The 22,645-nt window shown below is 37.8% G+C and overlaps 2 protein-coding genes across 3 annotated transcripts; one reads left to right on the plus strand and one right to left on the minus strand.

Annotated features, from left to right (window-relative positions):
- Positions 1–243: 243 nt before the first annotated feature.
- wdr75 (WD repeat domain 75) lies at positions 244–10,887 on the plus strand. The gene is made up of 21 exons (XM_066688506.1): positions 244–367; positions 756–885; positions 2,284–2,349; positions 2,445–2,544; positions 3,031–3,155; positions 3,628–3,698; positions 3,993–4,109; positions 4,569–4,657; positions 4,818–4,976; positions 5,268–5,327; positions 5,444–5,559; positions 5,903–6,078; positions 6,622–6,773; positions 7,004–7,184; positions 8,152–8,246; positions 8,349–8,444; positions 8,834–9,003; positions 9,199–9,258; positions 9,448–9,606; positions 9,878–9,969; positions 10,592–10,887. Exons 1-21 carry the CDS (start codon positions 282–284, stop codon positions 10,806–10,808), a joined length of 2,517 nt encoding a protein of 838 aa, XP_066544603.1. The 5' UTR covers positions 244–281; the 3' UTR covers positions 10,809–10,887.
- Positions 10,888–12,260: 1,373 nt separating this feature from the next.
- On the minus strand, positions 12,261–22,140 carry slc40a1 (solute carrier family 40 member 1). 2 transcript variants are annotated; one of them, XM_066688507.1, is made up of 8 exons: positions 21,829–22,140; positions 21,585–21,652; positions 19,639–19,798; positions 19,127–19,242; positions 17,184–17,310; positions 16,458–16,703; positions 15,480–16,130; positions 12,261–15,083 (listed from the first exon to the last, which is right to left on the minus strand). In XM_066688507.1, exons 1-8 carry the CDS (start codon positions 21,860–21,862, stop codon positions 14,764–14,766), a joined length of 1,722 nt encoding a protein of 573 aa, XP_066544604.1. In that variant the 5' UTR covers positions 21,863–22,140; the 3' UTR covers positions 12,261–14,763. The 2 variants fall into 2 exon arrangements, with proteins under 2 accessions (XP_066544604.1, XP_066544605.1); XM_066688508.1 differs by having other exon boundaries at positions 15,480–16,127; positions 21,829–22,139.
- Between the last annotated feature and the right edge of the window lie 505 nt (positions 22,141–22,645).

A 22,645-nucleotide genomic window follows, 5' to 3' on the forward strand; every position in this document is an offset into this window, starting at 1 on the left:
AAGGTTCAGATAATGATTGGTTGTTCTCTTTTAATTGTACGTGGACATCCACGTTATCAATTATTGCTCTAAACAAAAGTAAATCTTTATATTTAGAGTCGTAGTATGCGACTATAACATGCTCACATCATTTGCTCACACATGATATTATTATTTTTCCGTGAATTTGCCAGAACACGTCTCCGGGGAAACACGTGGCAAATGCGCCCACTTCCTGTTTCCGGCTCGCTGGGGGGGGGGGGTCAGAGGGCAGAGGTCAAAGTTAGCTGCCGGGAAAAAAGATGGTGGAAGAGGGAGAAATCCGCGTGGTTCGCTGTGGTGGCAGCAAAATAAACTATAGAAAGCCTCTTTTCACGTTAGACTCAAAGTAAGTACACAAATTATTGTTTATTTGTCTATGCCTTTATTTGAAAGGAGTTACGGCGTGTATTTTCTCCCCTAGTTAGAATAGAAACCTGTGCAATGATTGTATCGGTGAAACACGCTGATGTTCTGTAAAACAAGTTTCCATCAAGTTGTTTAATTTTTTTTTATATATCTAACAAAGTATTGCGGTGCACAGACGTCACTGGTGAATGTAAATGCAAGATGGGCTCAAAACGGGGGAAGGCATGGCTGTGGACGTGTGAGTCTGATGGATGTCTCCTTCCATGCTGTATTACATGGAGATCAATGGCTTACGACATGGCTGTGGAGTCGGTGTCTGGTGCTCTCTGATGATGATGATGATGATGATGATGTGTGTTGTGTTTCAGGTTCTTGCTGTGCGCTTCGGGGGACTCGGTGAAAGTGTACAGCACGGCTACAGAGGAATGTGTGCATGTCTTACAGGGACACACGGACCTGGTCACAGGCATTGCATTGAACCCTGCAAACCATCTGCAGGTATGTCCCATCGATATATTTGAATATTTGTTTATGAAGTATTACATAGTATTGCATTGGCCGTTCTGATTTTGATTAGCAAGTAACTTGTTCAGGATAGTACTTTGCATTGCTGGGATATTCTAAGTGACATTTGTTCATTCAGTAGAATTTTGGTGTCCCTGTATTATTCTCTACACAGCTAATCCATGGTCCTTTATACAACTTCTATTGTCAAAGGGGGTCCAAACCTAATCCAGGAAGAATCCCTATCCAAATACTTATACAGCTCATTTGCAATAACTGATAATGGTTGACACATGTGGTTTTTGAATGCTGCTTTCCAAACCCCCCCTGTTCCAGACAGCATGATCAGTCACAGTGGTTCTTCAGCCCTCAGCTTGTTTGCCATCACACCCGACAATTCACTTCTTACTCCCCCAGCTTCATTTGGCTTTAGGTGCTTATTATTTGTTTTATGCCAGTCTTCACATATAATCAATCTGGGGGTGGGTGAAGGGCTACTGAGGGACTTCTCTGATTGGTCACCTTGCTGCCTTTATTGAGAGTTGAAAAAAGAGAGACGGAAAGTTGAGTGAGAACGGGTATTAAATATAGCCTGCAGTCCTGGTAATCCTAGTTAACAAGGTTGGGTATAAAATAAACATGTAGGCCTGGTTTCCTACACCCAGAGTATCCCTAGTCTTGGATGAAACACTGTCATATTAAATAGAGTAGTCCAGGACTTCTAATAATTGAGGTCTCGCAGCTCATAGTGTCTCCTAGGTGTTCTGCATATTATATAATGCATGCCAATATGTATATGTATGTATAAAGTAGTCCTTTGCTTGTCATCTCTACCAAATATGACCCATTGTTCTCGGACAATTAAGTCCTGGAGGAAAGGTAGTTGAAACAGTTGAACGTAATTGGTCAGCTTCCCACAGTTTTGATGCATATTTTTTATTATCCAAGCAATGGAGATATTTGCTTAGGTTTTCCATTACATAAAAGCTATTTGTTGTTTAATTGTACAGTTATAATAAAATCCAACAAATTGGATGCAACAAAATGTACATTCATATAAACACAAGTTAAATGTATTTTTATACTTATTATTGGTAAGCCTCCAACAAATGTGTTTTAACAAGGTTACAGTAACAAAAGTATTAATGTATTGGTCTGGGATATGCCCTTTTGGTATTCTCTAGCTATACAGAAATGGAAACTTTTCTAAGATAGTTCCAGTTATACTACAGTGTCTCAGAATAGACTGGAAACAGTGTTTTTTAGTTTCATTCAGTGTGGCTGGCAATTCAAGTGGCCCCGAATCAACAGCTCCATTCGATTTGAGGATTCAATCTAGAATGGAAACGGTCTACAGCTATTTTAACAAATGTTCACACCCTCTTCTTGCAGGTGTATTCTTGCTCTGTAGATGGCACTGTTAAACTATGGGACTTCACAGATGGCATCCTCATTAAGGTATGCAGCCAAATTCTTGCCCTAATTCCTTTTCTTTCTTTTTACTAATTATCTGCTGCTTTTTGTATGTATAATATCATGTTTTATATTTATAGACATTTGTAATTGGATACAAAATCCTCACCCTGCTGGTCTCATCAAAACATGAAGGCACCATTTTCATTGCAATTGCTATGGCCAGCAACGAAGAGTCGGGTAAATAATCACACTTATTGAGTCAAATTTTATTTGTATAGTTCTTTAAATGATAATGGTTAATTTTAAAATGCATACTCAATAGACTGCATTTTGCATGGAACTGTAAAAACATTTGTTACACAGTAAAGTGAGTTACATTTCTAGTTTCTTGGAGCAAAGATCCTGGTGTGATTTGTGTTGATTTTGTTATTTACTGAGGAATTGATATTGCTTTCTGTAAAGGATGACTTAATTTTCACCACTTCCTTTTAAACATATCTGTTTGACCAGCATAAAAACTTTGTATTAATTAATACCCTCCACTTTTGCATTTAACATAGAAGGCTGGGATACATGTAGTTGGTGTTACCCTATTAGAATTCTTGTGTTTTTTGTTTGCAAATAGTTGCTGTGTATTGACTGTTTTTAAATAGCCCCCACCTCTCTGACATACAGCACATGTTGCTTGTAAATGTTTCTGACATTCTCCCTCTTTTTCGACAGATGCATTCCAGTTGGTGGCTCTTATGCTTCCAAAGGTACCAAATCGGAAGGTGGAAGCCAAAGAAATGTTTGCTGTATTGAGTGACATCAGTCCATCTCCCAAGACACTCTCCTTTGGAACAGGGGTATGTGTGTGTTCTGCACTTTCAGTTTGTCACACTGGCTCCGTTTGTAGCATTTAGTTCACCGCCCAAGGGACAAGTGCAATCTGATTGTTTAAGTGAGCCAGGCAATGTTTAAAAACCAAAAAATAAATAAATAATTATCAATAATAAGTCAGTCATTACGGGCCCCGTTGGTTATATGATCAGATATTTACAATAAACTGCTCTAAAATAGGATGTTCACAAAACAATATATTAAATAGGGTGTGCATCAGAATGTTATTTTGAGCTGAGTGCTTATCCTGATGGGGGGACTTAGATGTTAATTCATAGCAACCTAATCTAAGCATGTGTAAAACAAATGTTCTATTAATGTTTTTTTCATGAAAGACTTAAAAGGGCATTTTCTACCTTTTGTTCTTTCCATTTGTTGGACAAAGAACAATGCAATTGTATTATCCTCTAAAACATTGTTCTGTTCTTATAACTTCAGGGAGAATACATAGCTTCTGTGAAGGGTCTCCATCTCTCTGTGTATTTTTTCAAGAAGCAGAAGACTTACAGGTAATTTTGCTTGTATAACCTAATCATTCAAAATGGGCGTGTGGGGGGGTAGTGTTAGACATTATTACAAAGAAGTAGGATTGCAAAGATTCCATTGTTGTCCAAGTTGCCAATGTATGTTTGAGTCCCTGCTTTTATTTCTATTTCGCACTGTAACTATTGTCCAGAAATGACAAAATGGAAAGATTGGAAATCCAATGCAAGATGTCAGTTTTGTTTTGTTTTTTGCTTATTGGAAATGTATTTCATCCAGTATACAAATCGCAGTGCTAATTACCATGCTTTGCCTTAAAGGTTCTCTTTGAAAGCCAGTGACAAGAAAGGAGTCAAGAACATATTCACATGTGTCTCTTGTCACCCAAAAGAGGACTGTATAGCCACTGGCCATGAAGATGGGAAGATAAGACTCTGGTATGTCAGGCGAAACTGTAGAAAAACCTGTCTAAGCAATACTCCTTATAACTTAGACTTGAGTGAGTGAGATAAAATAGTCACACAGAAGCTTGCCTGGGGAAATAATCGTAACCTTTAATATTGCAAATCACTTGCTGAAGCTAGCACGTATGTCCAGTGCTTTCATTAAGACATTATGGCTGCTCTACTGATAGGATTGAACAAGTAAACAGTCTTATCTGTTATTGCAATGTCCGCTATTGATTAAGAAAACCAAAAGGCCGTACTAGGAAGCTCTGTTATCATGCATCCTGGGAAGTAGCCCATGAATCTTGCATAATCACTTGGCTGAAGAACACGTTTTATTATTATTTTATCATATAATCTATACCAGGAACTATTTCAGTCTGCCTTATTATGGTATGTTTTTACACAGTGCAGTATATCATGAGAAATCCATGTGTTTTTTAATTACAGGAGAAATTTCAATCAAAAAAAAGAGTACACATACTCTACACAGCACTGGCACCACAATGCAGTAAATGATTTGACTTTCACTCCCGAAGGTAAGAGCGGCCTCTTTAACCCACAACAGTCAATTGCTGTTCATGAAATCAGACTTTGTAGTAGTGTTCAAAGATGATGTTTTATATACGTATTGTAATTATAACGAAGCAAACCCTGATGGAAATGTTTTTTTTCCTGTTCCCTTGAACCTGTCCCCAGGTACTAATTTGCTCAGTGGCGGAATTGAATCCGTTCTGGTACAGTGGCGCTATGGGGCAGATACGAAGAAGGATTTCCTGCCTCGACTGGGTGCGGCTATCGAACATGTCAACGTTTCCCCTGATGGAGCCCTGTACTGCACCTCCCACAGAGATAACAGTAAGAGTTGTGAATGAAGCTACTCTGCAATACATCAACGCAATCAAATGTGGCAGAATTTCCGTTTGGTTTGATTTTACATATAAATATTGGCATTACCGTTTCCTTAAATGTACCTTTCCTCTCAACTGTTCTCAAACCAAAATACATGCTAAGGTTGTGTGGTTAGTTAGATTTTTGAGGATGTCAGCAGTTTTGTAACCAAAAACGTATGTTTGAAATCTTGAGAGACTTGCTTGGCAGTGGTTGAGTGTCAAGCTGAAATAATATTGTCTTCCCTTGAACCCCCAGAGATTACAATTATCCAGAGCAACCTGAGAGTCTCGGCTGTAATCCAAGGTTTAGTAAAAGGTATGTAAGGTGGCGAGATACGTGATACTTTTATTTGCAGAGGGGAAAAAACTAAAAAACAAAAAAATCAACGAGTATCAACTAACATGATGGTCCTTATTGTCTTGTTTCCCAAGGAGATGCCATCAGAACCAATTTAATGATTGACCCAAGGAGTAAAGCATTAGTGCTGAATGGGAAGCCTGGCCATTTGCAGTTTTATTCTCTACAGCATGACAAGCAGCTGTATAATGTAAGTGAAACCTTTAATTGCCTTTTTAAATGGCTCATGCAGCCATAAAATGTTATCTCCCGAAGCATTCCCAAATGAAACCGTGGATTTTGATCTGAAATAGTATTTGCTTAAACCAGCCTACAGCTTATTATACATTTTCTTGAAAATCTTGACATTCTGTTAATCTTTCAAAGCATGAAATAATTTGGAAATATTTGGAAATATATATTATAAAAAAAAATCCATGCTAATACTGACATGATCAATCTTTGTTCTGGCAATTAAACAGTAGCGTTTTCTCTCTTGTGTGAAAGGAGAGGTTCTGATGCTGTTTATTTTAATAAACGTATGTTCTCGACAGCTGGATATAGTGCAGCAGGAGTATATCCACGAGTCGGGCCTGCACCAGTTTGAAGTGGTGAAAGCTGCGTTTGATGCCCAAGGCTCTTGGTTAGCAACAGTTGAAGAAAGAGAAGAAAAGTCATCTGCTTTTGAAATTATTCTGAAAATATGGGCGTATGATGACCAAACCCAGAGGTGAGTTTCAGACTTTCACTGTGCAGTTATGCTAAATATTTGTTTTTGCCCGCCTTGTGTTTCAGAGGTCAAATAGTTTCAGTGGAAATTAGCCTTGGGCCTAAACTGTTGGGGCAGGTGGTAGAGGGTCTGCTTTTCAGTTTTAGAAGATCCTCATTGTAAGAAGTTCTGATGAGGAAGGAAAAGGAGCTTGACAAATATATAGTTTGTAGCTATATGTATAGAAATGTAATGCTTCCCAAGACCAGAGAGTAGATTATAATTCGAATACAAAAAATGGCAACTACAATTTCTAACTCCACATTATGGGAAATGCTTATTTCTTTATAAAATAATATCCTCTGAAAGAAGGTATGACAGTACAACAGTGATATGTATTCTTCTCAATAAATTAAAAATACCTATTTTAAATAGTTTAATATAAGCTCGTGTCCCTTAAGCGTTGTCATTTGATTTGTTATGTTTGGTGTTAGAACATTTTTACTTGAATTACACACATTTAGGGAGGAAACTTAATGTCCATATCTTGTTTTTATTTTTAAGCTTTGTCCTAAACACCACCATAGCAGCCCCACATGAGGACCGGATTACAGCCCTCTGCTTCTGTAACTCCAACGATGCCACCATGTTAGTGACTACAGCCAAGGATGGACACTTCAAGGCCTGGCTCCTGGGGGATGATTCCAGTATTTATCGTACGTTCACTCCACTGTTGGAAGCTCTATTTTCCACACATTGTAATATCTAGTTAATGATCAGTGTCGTGAGTATGTAACTATTCCTAACTGTTAGGAATCAGAACCAGCCAATTGGAAGCTTGTGAAGTTCAACCAGGCTAAACGACCAGCTTGGGTATAAGACGAAGCAGTGAAATCTGGTTTAAAAGATTTGTAATGTGCCTTGGGTCCTCTCTTCCTCATTTCAGGTCAGGGGGTGTGCTGGAGTTGTGACTTTGTTGGCAGTTACCACAGTCTAAAGGCGACAAACTGTTGCTTCTCAGCTGACGGCTCCTTGCTGGCTGTGAGTTTCCAGGAGATTGTAACCATATGGAACCCTGACTCCTGGGACCTCGTATGTACATTCTGTCAGCCTCCAGGGGAAATAAGGTGTGGTATACAAGCACTCGTCCCATCCTCTAATATTAAAAACAACATGTATATAGACTTTACAGGAGAAAACAAGGTGACTCGACAGTCAGAGGTTGTGGAAAAAACAAACAAAGAAATGCTGATTCATTAAAGAACATTAAAATTTTCCACTGGTATCCAATCCAGTTCAAATTGATATCCTAGCAGTATTTAAAATTATGGCAGGTTCAGTGGGCTGAAGTGGGAGCAGAGATATTATTGCTCAATATTCAAGTGAGTCCAGCTGACTTATTCTCTGTTCATTTTATACATTGTGTCTCCAGAATACAGGCCTTTGAGTCCAAGTCTCGCAAACTGAAATTATCCTTATTTTAACCTACGTCCCTCTGAATTTCTGTATTTTATGTAGTGCTATAGGGGATGACTGTTCAAGTTATATAAGTACATAACACCATAGAAGGCCGAAAAGCTCCTACAGTTTTCTTTTCATCGTATTTCTCACAAGCCCAGTGTCTGTCAGGCTCATTAGTAGCACAAACTGCTACATCAAGAATGAAGGAATTCCTCGATATTCCACACAGGACCTTTTAACTAGAGGTCAAGAAAGCATGTGACATGCAATAAAGCATAATCTGTGCAAATCAGTAGGGTGGGTTTCAACTTTGAAATGTCTTGAATTTGTCTCAATTATTAATTACAAAAATAAATAAAATGTGTCCATATTCAGGAAATTATATAAATATGTATATACACTTTCCCAGCTTACTTTCGTCTTGTAATCTTTAATTGGTTGCTGCTTCTGTCTATATTTCAGTTGATTAAAGGTGCATTCAAGTGTCTGTTGGTCTAGATTAATGTCCTTGGTTGTTGCAAGTGTACTTCCTTTTAATCCTGTGAAATATGTAACTAAACAAAGTCACAGTTAACTGATGGACGGTTGTATTTGAATAATGAGTGGTTGAAGCTGACTCTTTTGATCTTGCAGGGATCTTTGTTTTGGGAGGCTAAGCTGTTCAAAGTACCTCCTTGGTACCACCACGAGTAACTTGCTCTGCTGCTGGAACCTGCTGACTTGTACATGTAAGAGCTCTCTAATGTATACTACAGAATTGCCATTTATGTTAGTGGATTATGTTTTGGAGTGTCATGTCAATGGGGTTTTGTTTTTTCTTCTCTTTTCAGTGGAATGGAATGTAACTTTAAATGTCATTCGACTTGAGGCTGACCCTTTATCTGAAAATGTCGCTGTGTTCTCATGTGTATCGGAGAACTCTGACTGTGAGTACAAAGGATGCTTTTAGTAAGGAACTGATGACTGGGGCTCATGAAAATTGATTCATTTTTAACCCCTGCACGCCACTTCTGAAAGCGTATGCGCACTACTACTGTTATCCTTTTAAATTGAATTCTGTTTAGCGGACTGTGGTGCCACTTAATAAATTGAATTTGCATGTCTTCCGAATTGTCCCAAAAACTTAATTCCTCACTGTAGATGATTTCATTGAAAATTCTCTTTCACCAAATCTTGAAACACAATAAATAAAACATGGTATTTTAAGATGAAATCGTTTTTGACACTAACCTTGCTTTGAATCGGTGTTTGGACTGGACAACGACAAGGCAAGAGTACTGAGAGCATCACACTGATCTGTTCCTTTCCTCCTCAGTGTTTGTGTTCAAGCCCAGCGAGCCACGGCCACTGTTCTCCCAGAAGGCAGTGTGCCCGGGCGAAGTGCAGCATGCCGTCTTCACGCCCCGGGAGGTGGCAGAGGAGAGTTGCTCGGAGAGCTGCCAGTGGCTCAACAGGTCCCAGCTCTACTTCCTCAATAAGCACATGGTAAAATATCCCATGCCCATCCTGCTGATTTCACATTATTTGTGTGTAAAGTTTTGTGCTGCAAGTAGAACAATTCTAATTAATGACTGTACTGTGTTTTCTATCTTTTGGAAAATGTGCCTTTTATTATATCATGATCAGAGTAATGTTAAATATCTGCCCCATTTACTGTATTTTGTATTACTGTTTCTTAAGGACCTAATGACTTTCAGTACAAAGTCAGAAGACGACAGGATAATGGCTTCAAGTAAACGGGTAAGTCCACCTGCAGGTGATGAATTCAGTGTGCACCACTTTCCTTCTGTTCCCATGTTGACAAGTAATTAAAGCTTAATGTGTAACCACAAGGCCCTTCATTTCAAACAGTAGATTGACTGCCTATAATATATATATGGTTATGATGTTATGATGGAATTCCTGTTCAATTTGTTTCTTCTGTTTTAGCTTTTAATAGAGGAGAACATTCCTGCAACTCCGTTCTACCTGCTGCTGGGGAGACACCGGCAGCAGCAACAGCAGCAGCAGCAGGCCCGGTCCGAGGGAGACGATTATCTGCTGGCATCTCGTGTTCAGCTTCCACAGGGTTCAGTTGTAATTAAAGAGGTCAGTACTCAGAACAGACTATGCAGGAAGTCACTGGCTTCAGAGCAGTGAAGATGGCTCAGATCACAGTGGACTTTCCTATTGAGCTCATGGTAATCTTGTTAGAAAAACGTACTATATAAAATTTGTGAAATATTACACATTACATAGAAACACGTTTGTACATATCAAAGTCATTAAGGTGTTCAGTGTGCTTACCTTGTGGATTAATGTATTGCAAATATGTGTTACTGGGAAGATATGATGTTAAATGTAAGGCTTCATTCTGCAGTTACTTCAAACCCCGGCCCATGTCCTGCCCTCTGCTTCCTTCTTGTGCACGATGTTTGTCAACTCCTTACTGATCTCCAAGTCTGGAAACGGGTAAGATGGGCCTCTTCAGAGGGGGTGTGGGGTCATGATACCGGAGCTTGTTACCAAGGTCTTTTTGTAGGGATTTAAAAAGTTAGAATTGAAAGTCGCAGGCTGAATGTACAGTCTCTCAGGAGAGAACCTGGATCTACAGCATCCACAGGTTTCATTTTTATATATTGGATGCAGTATATAAACTGTTTCTTTTGCTCTCCTAGAAGATTATAAAGATGTCTCAAAATTAACAAGATGCCCTGAAACTCTTAAAAATAAACAAATTACCTGTCTCATATACCAAGGGGTTTATTGGGGAGAAATCCCATGTGTCAAATTAGACAGAAGATACGAAAGATTAATTTTAAATCTTTGATCTTAATTCAATAACTTGATTTGAGCACATCTCTCACATGGTCTGTTACTAATTAAAACTGGTGACCTGTGTGTTTGTTTTCACATTCTATGATGTTCGCATAAAATGTTTGAAAACCTCAAGCTCAGAATTTAATTGAAGTGGAAAATATATATGTATATGTATATATCCCAATTCAAACCAAGAATAATGACACTAGTTTTGTATTTATTCCAAAAACTTTGGGATTCCCTCTTATTATTTTGTTCTTATTCTTTCTTAAAGAGAGGTCATGGAGGAAGATGAAGAGGAAATAGAGAGTGGGAAAGAGGAAGATGCAGACTCTGAAAGGGAAATGGACTCTCGTGATTATCAGCAAGATGCCAAGTCTGAGTATTTTGAAGAAGAACTGGTTCTACCATTTTCTAAGTCTCAAGAAAAGGAACTGAAGAAATTGCGAAAAACAGACTACAGCTGGCTCTCCAATCCCCTGCAGCATTAGCCATGGGAATATACTCACACACTCAAAAGCTTTTTTTTTTTGGACTGAATGTTGATGCAATAAAATATATTTTTCATTGTGCAGAAAATTTTCCTTTACTGGTTAAGAAAGTGAATATCTTTAGACTTGGCCATATGCCATGGCAGTATTCCTCTCATTTTGACAGGTTTGAGCTTTCAGCTCTGTTTTGTACTTTAATAGCCTGTAAATGTTTCGCACTCATGACAAAATGTGAATGTGCATGTTCTAAAAACAAAAGCAAAGTCTCGTTTATAAAAGTATATATATTCTGCTCAAACAGCCTTTAACAGCGCACACCTCAAATGTGATCACTTCTCGTTTCACTCTGCAGCTCAGCAAATTCTCACATGACTGTAAATTTCTATGTTGTGAGCACTAGGTAGGGAAAATTTAAACTAAAGAGTTTCTGAAGTGGCTGCACAACATAATTGTAAATCTATATTCCTTGCATTTTAAATTACCTTGTGCAGGACATTATTTTAAGTGTTTTGTGGTGTATAGCTATCATTTTATATACACATTTAAATCATGTTAAACAATTTAAAGCAGTGTTTTTAGCTGTCATATATCTATTAAACCCATTTTGCCAAGTCTATACCTAATCGGGCATGTTAAAGGGTCCTTGAATGCAGTGCGAGCCATAGATGTTTTTTTTTTCTTAAAGCTCATTGTGCAGTTTTTGTAAAAGCATGAATAATCTCTTGCTGCCATTACAGTAGCACTGCTGATCATTTTTACTTGGTACCTAAAGGTAACCATTTGTAACGTAATTGAAACATTGGGACACATTATCTTTTACCTTCTTGGCAGTGTCTGTTTATAACCTTAGGGTTAGGGTTTAATTTTGAGATCAGAACCATCTTGACCTAACCCGATAAGGACAGGATTGACAATCCACAATGCTGTAAATGATTGACATTTACCAGCGAGTCATACTGTGGTATTTGTTGTAATCAGTTTCTTTCACGCTGCCTCAGCTGACCACATCGGGACTGAACTTCGTAACACTTATCCTTCGCTTTAATGGCCTCCTCCCTTACAAAGCAGTGAGAAATTATCAATTTCTAAGCTTGACAAGCTTTAATATGTGCTGCCAGTATCATCTTCCTACTTTTCACATATTTGCTGCCATATCCCTTAGGATTATGTGAAGAAAATATATAAAAATGGACAGCTGTGATTGTGTTCACATTCAATCCAGTATAAGATCAGTCTGTTTATAAGTCTTGTTTGAAAGCCCCATTTAAACAAATAACAATGTAGCCCCGCAAAGGAATTTGGCCTCATACAATGGTTTCCTGGCCAATAGTCAAGACATTGTGTATAGTGGACATGTAGCCTCAGAGATCTCTCTCTTGATATGGCCTCTCTTTCAGCAGCAAACTTGATGAGATGGGTACTTTTCAGACAGAAGAGGCAAAGAGTTTGCTATTGAATCTTGATACCTTTATTTCAAAGAACTCATGCAGTACAAACGGTAACTTTCATATTTGCACAGTTTGAGCTATGGAGTGTTTTTTTTTTATTTTATTTTTTTTATTCATACAATCAATATATAATTGGTAAAGTTCTAAATTATAATCATAGTATTCAATACATTTAAATGTATCAGTATAAAATCACTTAATCTCAAGTAAAAATATTTCAAAGGTTAAGATACAACACATGGCTGGTGGATTTGTTCATGGTGCACATTTTACATTCGGCCTTCTTGGTATCTTGTACATTTCATTAGCTTTGTGGTTTTAGTTGAAGGTAGCATTGTCTGTGATTGTCTTCCATAATCCCTTTTCAACAGAACTATACAGTACACAATTTTGTATTTTTGTTTTGTTACACAACATGATTACCAAGATGTTATCTTAATTAAAAAGATAAAATAATGAACATTCAATGCTAGTATGTGTTAGGTTGTTAGTCAAAGATCAGAGCCATGTGTATCAATGAGATTTGTGAACTTCTAGAAAAGTAAATTGGAAACTTAGGTTTTCCGTATCATATTCTGAAGAATTTGCTTACTTGAAACTTTCTGTTAAATGCTACAGACCTGTGCCAAACATTTCTTGCAAAGTTTTAAGAAGGACTCCCGGCATCAGCACATTTTTACAGAAACCAGCTAATGTTAATCCAATATAAACCTGACAAACTGGCCAGATGTACTTAAATAACCCACCCTCAAAGACAAAAAGGGCTCCCCTGTTCTCTCCATATGGCATTTGAGTTTGAGCTCAATGTTTTTGTTACGAAACCTGTCATACCTCAAGAACATTCTCCAAAGCACTTTTGATGAATAGCTTTTTAAGGCAAGCTTGTGCTGGAAAATTAATATAACCCCAAAAAAAAGTTTTTTTACATTCATGACCAAGTCCTCCTAATTAAAATGGCTGCTGTATTTTTTTTTTTAAACTGGCATCAAGCTTACAGCTGGATAGGGAAAAACTGAGGAAAGCTTCAAGGAATTGAGACTTATCTTCTCATACTGTAGATTTGGGATGCTTGAGACAATAGATGAAGACATACGGTCTCAGACTACCCTAGTGTCTTGAATATACCCAGACTGTGGGAAATAGAATATCAACACCACTTCTTTTTATGCTAACCGATTCATGATTTCTGTACTAACCAACATCTTATATTAGCAAGTCTCCGGATTACGAGACCAGGTGGCAAACATAGTGGTATTAACATAATATGTAGAACTGGATTATAACCCTAACAAACTGCACACAGGAAAGCCCATTCTAAACTTGATATAATGGTTCACACAAGAACATAAAGTAGTATTCATGACTTTGGGCTAGAACATGCATTACAGATACACTGAGAGGATGTACTATAAAATCAAATGCCACACAGCTGAAAGTGCCTTTAGTTTTTCTTATTGAAAGAAATTATAAAAAGTGCGTGTGTGACGATCATGAGTAAAATTAAACAGCTTTAAAATGGTTCTGATCAAACAAGTTTTCATAAAATGTCACAGTGCTAGGAAACAACATTTGTTTTTTTAGCCATGGGGTAAATGTAGGTCTTTTAGCATTCAGTTGCCTAAACCATCGTCATATAACACAAATTAACAGAAAGTTCAATCTGTGTGTAGGTTTACAAACTTTTTTCCCTCACTGCCTTGATTTAAGAACATTTGGTAACATTGAAAGCATTTAAGAATTCAATAACACAGGTTAATAATACACAACCACCAACAAGGCATATACAATACTGAATATAAATTTATGATACATATGTATATCATTTTTAAAGAGACCTTATCCCAGTCACACGGGGAGCGCCATGTAAAAAATAATTACAAGAAATATATACTATAGGTACGTCATGTAATGATACAAACATATTTTGGTAAGTTACAAAAATAGTAATTCCTAAAACATTGACCCTAACACTAATCTACTCAATAGCTGACTATATGGTTTTCTCATGTCCACAACAATTTTTTTAAATTGCAAACTCTTCCACACCAAGACTTGTAACTCTGCTGTTTGGGATAACCCATACCGTCCTCATGTTGTTCTTTGACAGAACCAAGAACGTACTTTTGGACATGAAGAATGTGCCTCACATCTCCTCTTTCAAAGCTGAAAGTTACATAAATCAGCATATAATAGCTGCAGATCAAGAAGAGTGCGAAGATAAAAAACAAAAAAACGGTTTATCTCCTAGCTCCACTCGGTAATGTGCACAGAGCTTCCTTAACTGTCAGATAGCATATTTAAATGCTACACATCTGCTACCCTACATCAAATCCTACTCTCATAGTTAATATAATCTAAGATGACAAACAAGTGATACCTACAACATAGGTAACAATGCTATAACTCAAAGCAAGCATCTAATATTTATAGCTGGAATGCACCCCATCAACGGGGCTACTTGCACATTACGAAGAAACCTTTAACAGGGATAATGTCTCTTTCATCAGTTACACCTTGTCGGACTCAGGAAGTGAGGGACTGTCAGTCTCAATTTTATTTTCGGGCGAGCAACAGAAAAAGAGACGACTTCTTAAGCTTTTGTATGCAAACCTGAAATACATAACGTGCCCCATGGCTACAAAGGAGACTGAGATAAGCACCAACAGACCAAAGGCTTCGGGATTGGGCGCAAGAATCACCATGATAAAGTGCAGGAGGTCTAGAAGGTAATTCATGGAATTCTGGACACCGTTGATGACTCCTCTCTCAGACTCGATCACATTTTCTTGGATTAGTTGGGTCACAGTTAAATCAAAGGACCAAAGACCTGAAAAAAGAAAAGACATTTAAATCACTGATATTCACTCACTACTTGCTTATGGTAGTGATATGGGGACATGAAGTATAAAAACAGTAAGTACAGACATCAAAGTTCATTACTAGAGTTTTGAAATATTACAAATATAGCTGGTTTCATGGACCTCAATTAGCACTTGTCTTGCACTGAATGAACTAATCTGAATCCCTGAAACCAGACCATAATGCCTTTGGGTCCTTTTTCATAATAGAAGATAATTATAGTGATTGTACCTGTCCAGGCAATCTCAAGTCTTTACTTAATTGTGACCTGTATGTAAACTTCTAGCTCCTAATTATAATTGACTGTTTGGCTGGATGCTCATTTAAATACAATTACAACTGAGAAGAAACCAATTGAGCTTACCAACTCTAGCAGCAATGACCCCTGCAAATAGGAGGCTCACAGATATGTAAGACTCGACCTGAGGTGTCATCTCCTTCTCATAGACTGTCGTGGAACCATTGATCAGGTCATGCAATTCTGTGGTAAGAGAGGTCACTGTGGTGGGGTTGGCTTCTGGCAGGGGACCGTCTCCCATCAAATGACTGATTATGTCTTTGAAGGGTGACACGGTCAGGTCAAAGGGACTTCCAGGCGTAAAGACTGAGGCCACACACAGCAGCAGGCAGGAGAGCTGTGCAATTCCTGAGATGAACCCAGTGCGGATCAGACCACACCGCTTCCGGATCCAAGTGAAGGCCACAGTGCCAAAGATTCCTGAGATGGCTGAGGCTCCCATCAACATGCTGAGGATGGAGCCATTGAGGCCTTGGGTGTACGCGTAACCAGTGGTGATGCAGTCAAACCCCAGGACGGTCATGTAGAGGAAAGCCAGAGACATGCCAGCAAAGAAGATTGACTGGTTGTAGTAGGCCACCCATCCGTCTCTGAAGGTGCGGAACGGCTCCATGATCTGATAGCAACAGCCATTGTTCTTCTCTGCGTGACTCGCTAAGGCAGCTTCGTTCAACAGCTGAGACCTCTTCCCCATATTCTGGACACTTTCAAGCTCTGCTAGTGAACAAAGAAAAGACACACCAGGAAGCAATGCCTTAGTGAATCGTTTGTCTATTCTTCTCCATTTACGCAGCTGTAGCCTATGGTCCAATTAAGAACATTTCCAGGCTTTTCTACTGTTAAGATTTAAATCCGAGTTTGACATTTGATTTAGACTGTATAGTAGGTTTCCTATTCCTCAAACATGTCAGATTAATCTCTTTACATATTTCGAGCCGAGCTCACTAGTGTTAGTAACACTGTTGTAAAGATCAAATCCGATTTAAAACGGACTTGAAATAAAACATGTTCTAATAGTTCTAAAAGTCTGTGAACACTTTGTACCTTTCTCAATATTGAGCTGTTTCAATTCCTGGTCCACTTCCTTCTGTCCAGACTTGGAAGCAAGGGCTGGCGTCTTTTGGTAGACTTTCCAGAGCAAGAAGTACTCCAGGCACATGGAGCAGAGGTTCCACCCAGAGATGAATCCACAGCCAACGATGGGAGAGCCAAAAGTCATGATCTGGCCCACTGCAAGCGGGGCCAGGATATTGGTCAACTGGTCAATTCTTCTCACCGTCGCATTCATGTCTGTTTGAAAGACACAACAAAATTGATATTGGAACAGAATCTATGGAATCGAAAGAAAATAGATGAACTGTTTGTTTAAAGAATTATTGAAAAGCTGCAAATTAGAGGTTTCTACATCTATGCTGTAGAGTAAAGTCTATGATAGATAAGAATAACTTGAATGAGAATAAAGTGAGAATAGCAGAGCTGTAAGGACTTTCATCATCCAATAACCTGCTCCATGATAGGCAGTATACTTTATGACTGGTTAAAATTGTACATTAACTCACAGGGAGCACTGAACTGGTGTGTCATTGAGATTCATGATAATGATGCCATTCACAAAATGAAATTATTTTGGAGAATTAAATAAAATTAAGTTAAAGTTCCCTGAAGTTCAAGGTTTCAGAAACTAGCCTGTGGGGTCAAACCTGCTAACTTCAGAATAGCAGTGAACAGATATTAGACTGGCTTCATTACAACTATAAAAGAAAGCCTTACTTGCCAGCGTGCTTCGGTCTTCCCCAGCCACCACGACAACCCAGTCCCTCTGAATAGTGATGGACGTGGCAGTGCTAGCTAGGTTGGCAATATTTGCAATGGTGATGACCATTATGTAGCACGCTGTCTGTAATTGAATGAATGCAGAGTGATTAGCAGTTTAAACACAATTACTGTACATTAGAGTAGAGTAACATTGAGAATTAAGTACAGTGATTCACATTCACCCATTAGCACCCGAACCATAATCACACATCACTGTATTAAGTATGAAAACCAGAACCCATTGCAAAACAGATGTTGAGTTACTTGGATAATAAAGACTACTGTCAGGGACACTTAACGAATTAAGAAATTGTAATTAAACTACTGGGTAGTTTCTTCATGTCAATGCAATACAATATAATCCATAAATCACTCCCCTAACCTCTTCAATTAGCAGTTTCCTTCAGTATATTCCAACATTTCTTGTTTACATTACTCCAAGGCGTTCACAGTGGTGCCACCAAGGGGTGGGCAGGGGGGGCTACGGCCACCCTGATATAATCGCTGGTCCCCCCACTGAACCCCTCACGAGTTGCACATGCATACTATGCTTCTGAGTATGCATAATATGCTTCTATCTGATATTTTACATTAGGTACTATTCATTTTAATCAATTATGTATATTTTTCATAATAGATCATGTGAATGAAAATAACAAATGCATAGCCAGCCAGCCGCTTTTGACCGTCCGTCACTGCGTCACTCTCCGACCCCTGTCACCCCTCCCCCGGCCTGCTGCTGCACAGTGCACTGCGAGATGACAGTCTGCCTCATGGAAATGGACAACTAGCCAATCTGAAGAACAATGAATCGCCTAACACATGTATATACAGGTACATAACACATTAAAACAGGATTGTTGTGGAACTCAAAATATTAACTGTACCGGTATTAGTCTATCAGATAATTAGTAACATTAACTGTAAAATAAGAAACCAAAGTATATCAGTATGCGATTCCTTAACTCTCATATTGACATGGTTTTCAAGTAGCCTATATACTACAAAAGCATAATAGAATTCCTGAAATTCAGTTATGGCTATTGGTATTGGTGTGCCGCCACAAGATTTTCAGTGGCCACCCCTATGAAAAATGTCTGGGGGCACGGGCGGTCATACAGGAAAGACCAGATATTTAGCATTGCAGCTAGCCTGCCTTTCTCCTGCTCATATGCCACAGAGAAATTCTGCTGCCACGGCAGAATTCAACACCAGGTATTGTATTTCATAGCCTTCAGACACAGAAACACTCTGTGTTCACATGAGTCGGTACTAAATCCTACTTCTACAAAATGACCCAGGCCTACCAATTTAAGCTTTGTAACACTGGCCAGATGCTCATGACACTAGAACACTGATTTCGACACTTTCTCAAAACAGCACTTACATGCAGCCAAACGTGCAAAAACTATTGAAAAACATGGGAATGCTTTTAGTTGTTACCCTAGTAAAGGAAATCACTGCTTTCAGGTAAACAGTGTAAAGTGTACGCAATATACTTCTGAATCAATGGTTTAAACATTTGCCAAACTGGGTTTAATCTGGAGATGGAAGGATTTACATAACGTAAAATGTAAATGAACGTTCGTCAAGATAAAGGACCACTGAGATTTTGTCACCAAATCAAATGAATTTGAATTATAATTCCCAAATCCCTTACTAATCAGGTACAGATCATGAACACATGGTAGTGTTTTGTTTTATTCTCAAGACAGAAAGCAACTGATGTTTTTTATACAACTGAACATAAATACACAATATCTAATTCAGTAGGTATACTTACATACTTACATTGTTAAAATAATGTATTTCCTAAATAAAGGATTCAATAAACACATCCTGCCCAAAGTTTTGTTTACTGCTACAACACTTTTTTGTAACACTTCTGCAACACTTACCAGCAGCCACCCATTGTACATTTCAGTGAGCTGTGCTTTGAACTGGAACACCACCATCAGCAGAATGCCACACAAAATGACCGAACAGTTTTGGACAATCAGTGATGTTTGTGCAACTGTTTAGGATTGAAAAGTAAAATGTCAAACGAATTAGAAAAAAGGTACAGAATAAATGTCACTATTAAAATTAGAACTTGAAAGCTAACAGTTTCTCAGCAGACCATCAACCATATACCATATATTTAAAGTACATAATCAGATAGTAACATCTTCTACTTGTCAGAATATATATATATTCCAAGAGAAGCATTGATAAAAGCCACTTGTAAACTTCAACAGGTAAGATTAGAAAGTATACATTTCTCAAGTCACTTGTGTTCAGATTTGGTTATTATATGTATTTGTGTTCCAGCTGGTTTCAATCCCTATGAGTCATATTTACTCTAACTGTAAAACAAATACTGAAAATCCGATATACTGAAAAGGGCAGTCAAGGCCTATCTTTTACACACCTTTAAGCCTTGCGTTCTTGTCCACCCAGTCCCCAATAATGGCCCCAAGCAGCAGCACAGATCCTGCCACAACAAGCCCATACACTGCAGTCAACAGGAGGCTGTTGCCATAGAGCTCCACCAGAAACACAGAAACTGCAAAGTTCCACATACGGTCACCCTATGGAGGGCAAAAAATATATGTAATTATTAGACCAAGACAGAAAAATATTAGGTAGGGGCAAGTTTGCCTTCCCATCACACAAATTAATATGTAGGAATCACAATTAAGATGGAAAAAAAACACATTTCAAAAAACATTTCAGTAACAACTTTAATCGAACATTGTCAACCCATTACTGGCACAATTAACACACAATGCTTGGAATAAAACACAATTATGACTATCACAGTTGTGAATTTGCATTGTAAAATGCTATCTATATGGGACACAGTCCTTGGAAGTCACGTGGGGCTTGATTTTAAGTGCTATGAAACATCACAGTACCTATTGTGTGTTAAAAGTGGATAATTAATGTTCTGAGTAATATAGTCATAGTCATTAATATTAGTATTAAAGACTGAAGACACAGTTTAGTGATTAATGTTGTGTAAGCTGAATTTGAACAGTATGTAACATCAGTGTGTCTCTGTTTCTGTATTATTAAACTGGGATTTGTAAGAGACATTACTTTTTCCTTTGTGATCCTAGTGCAAGTAGTGACAAGCTGAAACCAAATTGTGGCAAAAAAGAGCAAATGATAGCATATCAAATAATATGCACAATTTGGAAAGAATGAACTAAGGTACAAACGTTAAATAATACCCAGTCACAAAGCTTAACATTAATTAACAGTTTAATTTCTCATTTTGTCGCCATTTACTAAGAAATGCATTACTGAAATTAGCCATTGATTGACCTTATTGTACATAATGTGGACTTTTTTTGTTAGACTCTCCTTATGCTATTTCATCTTAAAACAAAAGCAGGCTTTAATTATATTTGTTGAGCACCAATTCACTTCAAAAGTATCCCGATTGTTATTTTTTTGGTAAAGAACAGCAGCCATCCATGCTATAACATATTTGTATTAATGTACCATTTTTTACCCACTGAGTCATCAAAGCAGAAGTTATTTAATCAGTTTGACAGTTTGACATCAAGGCAGGAAAGCAGCCACCTATTGAATTGTAATTAATGCATTTAACAAATCTTGTCACCTTTCCAAGTAGGCTAAATAATCTATTAAAAAATGTATCAATATAATAATATCTATTTTCCAAAACTATGAGTCTGATGGGATTGCATTGGTGCTGGCATTGTATGGGTGCTTTGCGGCGACCAACAAAAGCCATTACAAAATATTTGGTTCCATGAAAATATGCTGCTCAACACAGCATATTTCTCACTGGAGAAAACCCAGGGTGGAAACGTACGTGTTTGTTCAGTCCACTGCACAGTCAGCAAATATGTGTCAAGGTTTTGTATGAACAATGAACACTGCTGCAATGGGTATTGGCCACGGTCGATCTTGGTAGACCAAGGTATCAAATGTCAATGTATTTTCTGCAATATACTGCTTACAAATATTATCAATTACAATAAAATGAAAATAGTCTGTTCTAAGAGGTCAACAGTTTGCAATTCTGGATTTCAACAGTGTCTGTATATCACATTATTATTATTATTATTATTATTATTATTATTATTTCTTGGCAGACGCCCTTATCCAGGGCGACTTACAACATAAGTGCAAAAATACAGAGAAGTACAAGGCATCAATCATTACAAATTCAACTTAGCTAAAACATAGCAATTCAAAATAATACATTTTACAAATTACAATTACAAATTACTACATATACTAGTCTATTGTTTGTAAACGTTGTTTTTTTTTATATCTGAAAACAAGAATACAATATTATGAAATTACTAATACTAATACATATATTAAAAAAATGCTTACCCATGTCGAAAGAGCATGTCCAAGGTAAATAAGGAACTTAGCAGATGTGAAATAAGCGCTGACAGATTCTGAAAAAGCATACATGTATGGGAACACGTCAATAATTGCATACATCATGATGTTGATGATGATAATAACCATAATCATATCCATAATCATAACAGGCTACGAATAATTGCAGAAAGTCGTATCGCTATGCATAAACATAGTGCATAATATTGAATATGATTACACCAGTACTCACCACAGCAACTTTTCTTGGATCCGGTGTTGTCCATATTCAGTAGTTTTGTCCAGTCAATATATTGAATCCCTTTGTTTATGATTTGACTCTTATGGATGCGCAAGCACTGAAAATTGCTTTCTGCAAAGAAGACTACACTGCCTTTTATTTTCTCCTTTCCAAACTTAGCTATCACTGTAGCTGAAGTCGGAAAGCAATATTGAAACCTAAAAGGCCTTTTAGTCTAATTGCACAAAAAGATAATTTTCCTGCATGCACAGGCTTGCTGCACTCCCAGACCCCGCACTGTGTGGATGTAGTCGGGCTCAGTATTTACAGTCCCCTGGCCAAAGGTTTTTGGGGACGTAGCCGGTCACATGACGCCTTAAGCTCAGCCCAGTCCTGATAACGCGTCCCATTCACACCGATCTGTGGCTACATTACTGAATATGAACTGTGGCACTTCAGATCAAAAGAAACATAATTACACAGTGTCATTCTTTGTTGAAATGGCAGTTGTTGTTTTTTTTTTTTTTTTGTTGTTTTGTTTTTTGACCTGCCTAAAAATATAAAATAATACACATGTCAAGAGAGAAACAGATTCTCTCTCTTTTTTTTTTTTTCGTGTGTTTTTGTTGATCTGTTAAGGGACATGCCGCAATTATGACACAGATTACTACGAAAGCATAAGCAATCCACAACGTGGGTATAAGGGTATTAGGGAATATAAAGGTAGCTATTGATAATCCTTTGAAATGAAAAGAAAAAGAAAGAAAGAAAAGAAACTGCTGACAACAACTATAATTTAAAAACGTTACATTTGTAGATATTATGATTA

Source organism: Amia ocellicauda, chromosome 16 (genome assembly GCF_036373705.1).
Source record: "Amia ocellicauda isolate fAmiCal2 chromosome 16, fAmiCal2.hap1, whole genome shotgun sequence".
NCBI lineage: Eukaryota > Metazoa > Chordata > Actinopteri > Amiiformes > Amiidae > Amia > Amia ocellicauda.

Excerpts from the sequence above, each read along its gene's own strand:
- wdr75 (XM_066688506.1), top strand. The coding sequence starts at position 282 with ATGGTGGAAGAGGGAGAAATCCGCGTGGTTCGCTGTGGTGGCAGCAAA. Across the intron at positions 8,247-8,348 it reads GAACCTGCTGACTTGTACAT|TGGAATGGAATGTAACTTTA; the intron begins GTAAGAGCTCTC and ends TTCTCTTTTCAG. Across the intron at positions 9,259-9,447 it reads TAATGGCTTCAAGTAAACGG|CTTTTAATAGAGGAGAACAT; the intron begins GTAAGTCCACCT and ends CTTCTGTTTTAG.
- slc40a1 (XM_066688507.1), bottom strand. The coding sequence starts at position 21,862 with ATGGACAACACCGGATCCAAGAAAAGTTGCTGTG. Across the intron at positions 17,311-19,126 it reads TGTACAATGGGTGGCTGCTG|ACAGCGTGCTACATAATGGT; the intron begins GTAAGTGTTGCA and ends ATTCAATTACAG. Across the intron at positions 15,084-15,479 it reads GGTCATTGCTGCTAGAGTTG|GTCTTTGGTCCTTTGATTTA; the intron begins GTAAGCTCAATT and ends TTCTTTTTTCAG.